At 44.6% G+C, this 6,415-nt stretch overlaps 1 protein-coding gene across 5 annotated transcripts in view; it reads right to left on the bottom strand.

The window, feature by feature from the left end:
• Positions 1 to 885: 885 nt before the first annotated feature.
• Arhgap28 (Rho GTPase activating protein 28) overlaps positions 886 to 6,415 on the bottom strand; it is a 155,983-nt gene continuing 150,453 nt past the window's right edge. For all 5 annotated transcript variants that reach the window (XM_021149846.2, XM_029470857.1, XM_029470856.1 and 2 more), the window contains exon 18: positions 886 to 3,913. In XM_021149846.2, the coding sequence (XP_021005505.1) occupies positions 3,831 to 3,913 (83 nt within the window). In that variant the 3' untranslated portion in view covers positions 886 to 3,830. The remainder of the gene's footprint in view (positions 3,914 to 6,415) is intronic.

The following is a 6,415-nucleotide window of genomic DNA, read 5'->3' on the forward strand; positions in this document are numbered from 1 at the left end:
TGTTAATTCAAGACTCTTAACAGGAAGGGGTGTTGGATTTTGTCAAAGGCTTTTTCAGCATCAAATGAGATGATCATGTGTTTTTTTCTTTCAATTTATATGGTGGATAGGTTGATGAATCTCCATATCTTGAACCTGTGCATCCCTGGAATAACGCCTGTTTGATCTCCGTGGATGTTTTTGATGTGTTCTTGATTTTCACTAGCGAGTATTTTTGCATCAATGTTCATAATGGAAATTTGTCTGGAATTCTCTTTCTTTGTTGAGTCTGCGTGGTTTAGTTATCAGGGTGACTGTGACCTCATAGAACGAGTTTAACAGTGCTCCTTCTGTATCTATTTTGTGGGGTAGTTGGAGAATTTTTGTATTAGCTCTTCTTTGAGACTTGGGTAGAGTTCTGTACTCAAACCATCTGGCCCTCACCTGTTTATCACCATGATCTCCCACCCAACTCATCCTTCTCTACAACGGTGGCTAGGAGCTTTTATGAATGCCACTGTCTGTGTTGTGACAGGGCTAGCATCAGGCACACACCTCTCATGTTTAAAACTCCTGTTCTTCCACCAAAACCACTATGCAAGCAGATGTAATTAGTTTGATAAGAGTAATTTTGGTTTTGTCTCTTTTACTTTTATGGAAATATCCTATTTAGTGAGAACTGATGGAACAAAGACTCAGTATTCTTACCTCGAGGAGAAAGCACACAGTACTGGCATTTCCACCGATGTCGGGTTTTTTTTGTTTTTTTGTTTTTTGTTTTTTTTACCTAAATAAATTACAAAGATAGGATATGCCGAAAAGATGGTATTTTCAAATGAGATAAGTGTGTAAAACGGTAACGCATTTGAAAGAAACACTTTTAATCTCATGTCATATTACTTTTTATTGAGTGGCATATTTATGGAAAATAGTTGAAAATGCCTGTCAAGAGGAGGATTCAAGCCCCTCATACGCAGTCTTGCCAGGCAAGTCAGACATACACATTGAACAATCATTAAAACACACTTGCTAGAGAGAGAGAGAGAGAGAGAGAGAGAGAGAGAGAGATCTTCGTCTCCTCAGTTTTCAGTCAGATGAAATCCATGGACAGCAGTGGGAAACACTGCCAGAAAGGATGAACCCCAGTGTCCCCGCATGGTTAGAAACAGGAGCAGCCCGTGGGACACACACAGACTCCCCCAGAGCACACAGCAGGGCACAATTCTGTGGTATGTTTGTTCCCATGCTTACACTAGAACTCATTTACAGCATGAATGACATTGGATCACACTGAAAGCTAACGGCAGTGACTAGAGTCAGACAAACAAACAAACAAAAGTGAAAGTCCACTGGATTCTTTTCCTCCAGAAAGCCTGGTGAGGTAGTTTATACTGCACACACACATTGTAAGGAATCGCTTTTCCAGTTCATCTAAGCACTGGCGAGAAGAATCGTGTCCTAGCTGAACTCGCAGGAAGAAAGGTGGGGGAACCAAGGCAGTTGTAGGAGTCTTCCTGACTGTGTGTCCCACAAGTCATTTCCTTTAATACTCTCCTGAATGACATTATGTATTTGACTACTTATGTATCACGAGCACTTGATGGTACAGGTGAGACGCTAGAAACAATCTTTTACCATGTATGTATCTGGTCTCTCTTTTGTGGGCAAATCCATTGTAACAGTCTGGCTTCTTAGCTTTTGCAAAACAAGTCTTAAGAAGGCCAAAGTTCTTTCGACACTTAGGTGACAGGCATTTTAGATTTAATTGAAATTTTCTCCTTCAAGAATAAGATTAAGAGAAGAAACCCCTTAACCACACAACTGTTTGTTTGCATGTTTACTCAAACTTCTCTAGTCATTTAATTGTGTGACCAGGAACAAAAAGGCATAGCCTACACTGACCTGGATATGGGCATTATCCTTCATGCGACACAGTTATTTGAAAGTGGTCACTGTCCTGGATAGACTTAAATGATTAATTACAACTTACTGTTAAGGCTTTTCACCTGAAGCGACACAGAAAGTGGGCAGGAAATGCTGAGCCTGGTGTGGCACTACCTGCCATCTACCGGCCACGTCTCAAGACTTGTGACTAATGCTGGTGTATAGGTTCCACTGTGTTTCCAGCCAAATGGAATGGAAACTCTTGGAAAGAGTGCATCTTACATATAAATACAACAGAACTGGACGATCCTAAGGCAAAGCAACGCAGGAGTAACCCCAAGCATTTACGGAAGCACAGCAACACTCTAGAAGGACGGCTTCCAAGCATGGGCAGGGATACCTGCCTGTGATTTTCTCACTCACCGCTTGCACGGCAAGATGATAATGTGCTTGGTGAACACACTCACTGGCCCACTGGGCAGCCTAGAAACCGGTCAAGCACGGGGACACACAGAAACCTCCGCAGTATATGTTTGGTGGCTAGTGAGTTCTTAAGCGGGAGAAAATAGAAAGTCATAAATAGGTCAAACAAACTGGTTTTTTTGGGGGGGTGGGGAGAGGGTTTCTAGAAAAGTGCAACAAACTCCTGAAGGTCAGAAATAAAATGATCTGCCCGTCGGATGTCAAGAGTGCCTGGCTTCTTCCACAATAAGATGATCTGACTGTAGGAATGAAGGATGTTTGGTTTGAGTATGAGGATAACACAGCACAGGGGGACCTCTTCTGCACATGCAGCTACAGTGTCCTTGCATTACATCTGGACACGGGCTCCACAGTTAAGGAACAGTTCTTCCACATCTGTACTCCAGCTTTGTTTGAACTGACAAACAGCCACGTGAGTTTTAAATGTTGTAACTGCTGTTAAGTCCATCAAATGTTCAGCCTGTGGCGTCCAAGATGAGGCACGGGGTCCCGGATGAATGAGGACTCTAACTACAATCTCTGAGATGAAAGGTAGAGCTCTCCTGTCCCTCGGGACATTTTAGATTTGTTCCCCTTAGAACCACGAGGACTGAATATCTCCCACCGCACGTCTAGACAATGGTTGGACAAGATGTGGACAATGAAGTGGTCTCCAGCTTCCACAAGCCCAGTGCTAATCTGCAATGCTTGGCCACATCCCTGGTTAACGATCAAAGAGCACAATGAACTTTTACATCTTGCAAATCCTCGGCCTAGTGGCACATTTCAGCACTTACAGATGAATGCCACTTCTGTATCTTTTAGTTTGGGGCTGCGGACGTGACTATCATTGTGAAATGTTAAAAAAAAAATGTGTTTGCTCTGTAAAGGAAATCCATGCTGACTCCAGAAAGGCAATTTATTCACTGAGCACCAAAACTGAGAGGAGAAACAGAAGACACCATGGCTGTGTCATGGCCACAGGGAAGCTCTGGATGCGCACAAGATGCCCTTTGTCAAACAGGGCTTGGCAATGAGGATCTGTGTCCACGGCCCACGGAGTCATAACGTAGCATCTGATTACTCAGGGCCTGGGGAAAGCTCCTTCGCACCATGGTGTGAGCCAGTCCTCAACGTGTGCCGCACAGAGCGACATGCTCCACAGAGATCTTTAGACTGAAGGCTCTCCTCCTCCAACCCAGGAGCAAGTCAGAGCACTGCAGCCTCTTCCCAGCCACAGTGCTTCTCAATGAGCAACGCTGCCCTTTCCTTTGGGTCCCACTGTCTCATGAGGAACTGTGCTAAGAGACTGAGCCCAGTGTGAAATCAGCCCCTCCTCTGTAGTTCATATTGCCAGAGCTGGCCACAGCGCCTCTCCAGGAGGACCAGGATTACAGGAGCAAATACTTCAGGGCAGTTTTTTGGTTTTTTTCCCCACAAATGCAGGATCTTCTCACATATAATACAGGGCAGGAACCATCCTGGGCATATTTTTAAAGACTTGTCTAGGGCTTGATGACCCATTCTGCATGAGGATTTATATGATACACATCCAATATATATGCATCAGGATCTAAACAGTGTTGTCCTAAAAGAAAGAGAAAATTTAAAAAGCTCAAGTCAATAAAGTGTTTGTCTTGTGAGCAGGACAGAACATAAATAAGCTCTATCCCCAGAATCAACGAGAGAGAGAGAAGGAAAGAAGGAAAGAGAAAGAGAAAGAGAGAAAGAAAAGAAAAGAAATGAAAAGAGAGGAGAGGAGAGGAGAGGAGAGGAGAGAGGAGAGAAGGAAGGAAGGAAGGAAGGAAGGAAGGAAGGAAGGAAGGAAGGAAGGAAGGAAGGAAAGAGAGAGAGAAAGAAAGAAAAGAAAAGAAAAGAAAAGAAAAGAAGGAAAGAAGAAAGGAAGGAAAGAAAGAAAGAGCGAGAGAGAAAGAAGGAAGCGAGGTGTGATGGTACAGTTTGTAATCTAAGATAAAGCAATGTATCCAGACAAAATAAGCAAGAAATATTAAAAAAACACACACACAGAAAAGGAACAAACTGGAAACATGTGACATCATGAACAACAAAACAAAACAAAAAACCAAACTACTGAATTAGAGGCACAGAGAGGAAGAAGTACAGCAGCAGAGAGACTGGGGAAAGAAATGGGAAACCATGATTATTAACACACAAAATAGCATGGGAACACAAACAGCGACACCAAACATCAAACCACCTCTGATGACTGATAAGGATAGCCAGCACGGCGTGATGATCCTACAGGTGCAGTAGGGGCACATGTGTCTTGGCGGTAACCACTGGCTCTCTAATCAGACTTAAGACTTGCTCAGTAAGAGGCAAATCATTCTTAGTATTGGGAACCTAGCCAGTTTCCCAGAACTAGCTAAGTCATGTATCATGGCGGAGAAAGTCCAACCACCGCTTTACTAAACCAGCCCCATCCCTAACTTGGTTCAAGAGTTGTCCTCTGCACACAGGTAAGTGCAGTTCTCACGTCTCACCAAGGAAATTTCTCTTTGCAGCAGATGAGCACAATTACGGAAAACCACAGCCAATCAAAATGCAGAGTTGGAGATCTCAGCCCCAGAGGATACACCCACCAAACAACCCCTGCACCTAAAGCTTAGGGAGCACTGTGGAAGGGCGGGCACGGGCAGGTTGTAAGAGCCAGGGGATTATGGAGTTTGCCAGGAAGTTGTGTCTCCTGGTAAGGTCGGAAGTTATATCCATAGAGTCTCACCTACATGATTGCCTGGATGTGAGCAGAACAAAGACAACAAAACAGATCTGTAAAGTCCACGGGCCCCACTCTACATGACTGCAGCCAACTAAGAAAGCCGAGGTTGAGAGAAGGGGAGAAAATACAGATTGGATAACCAACGGCAAATGGTCAGCCCTGAAACTACACATACAAGTGACATAATGCATTCGGTACGTTATGTTTAGGTATATATCTGCCTATACATGTATGCATGCGATAATCATTACTGAGAAAGAGGCCATGGGTCTCTCAGTTTGAAAGAGAGCAAGGGGAGGTCTGGAAGGGTTTGGAGGGAGGGAAAGGAAGGGGAAACGACATAATTACAATCTCAAAAATAAAATATTATTGTTAAAAAGAGAGAGAGAAAAAAAAGAATGGACACGTTGTTCCAGTTAGGAAGTAACCTAACTGGCGTGGTTCAATGTCTCAAGATTTCTCCTGTGGGTGCATAGACAGTAAGACATTTATGAAATATAAAGTTAAGTCTTGGTGACAGGATTATCAGAGGAAAACAAAGCGGGGAAGTTTTGGTAAGGTGTGGAGAAGCTTAGGAGAGGCCAGCAGCTGGATCAGGACTGTATTGGGAGAAGTCAGCCAATGGGAGGGGAGAAAGAACGTCCCAGCCAATGGGAGATGCCCAAGCAGCGAGCAGGGGGCGTGGCTGTACAAGAGCAGCGTCCAGAGGGTAGACTGGGAGGCCAGCGGGAGAAGCACTAACAGGCAGGAGGATTTAACTCAATGAGACAATTGGGTTCACCTTAGGAAGCTGTGTGGACACACCCAGACTTCCAAGGACTATACCCACCAGAGCTGAGAAGGAAGAGAGACTCGGAGACGCAGGAGGGAAGCTCAGAAATGCCTGCTGTCCCCAGAAGCAGGCGGAGACAAGTGTTTTTCAGACAGGGACACTCAAGCCAGGCAGTTAACTTAGAGGCAGTGCCTGTGTCTCACTGCAAGCTCTTGGGTGCCTGGAACGAAAGCGTGACCTGGGTGAAGAGTTGGGGAGGATGCTTGAGTAGAGTGGCTTTAAGAGAGAAGAGACTGGAAGAAGAAATGTAGGAAGGACAGCAGGCTAAAGACGTGTGCTGTGAAGTGGACAAAGTGGAGCAAAGGACCAGGAGTGGATTTGAAGGTATGGGGTCAGAAACCAGAAATGACTTTTTTTTTTTTTTTTTTTTTTGGGGGGGGTAGGGTATTTGAGCTACAGTTCCTCCATATTGTCTTAGGTGTCTTGAAACTCACGATCCTCTGGAGTTCCAAGCTTCCCTTGTGTGAGACAGCTAGGATAGTGGTACAGCGCTCGAGGCAGGTGGTGGTGTTGCCACG

The sequence above is a fragment of the Mus caroli genome, chromosome 17 (assembly GCF_900094665.2).
Source record: "Mus caroli chromosome 17, CAROLI_EIJ_v1.1, whole genome shotgun sequence".
In the NCBI taxonomy this organism is placed as follows: Eukaryota; Metazoa; Chordata; class Mammalia; order Rodentia; family Muridae; genus Mus; species Mus caroli.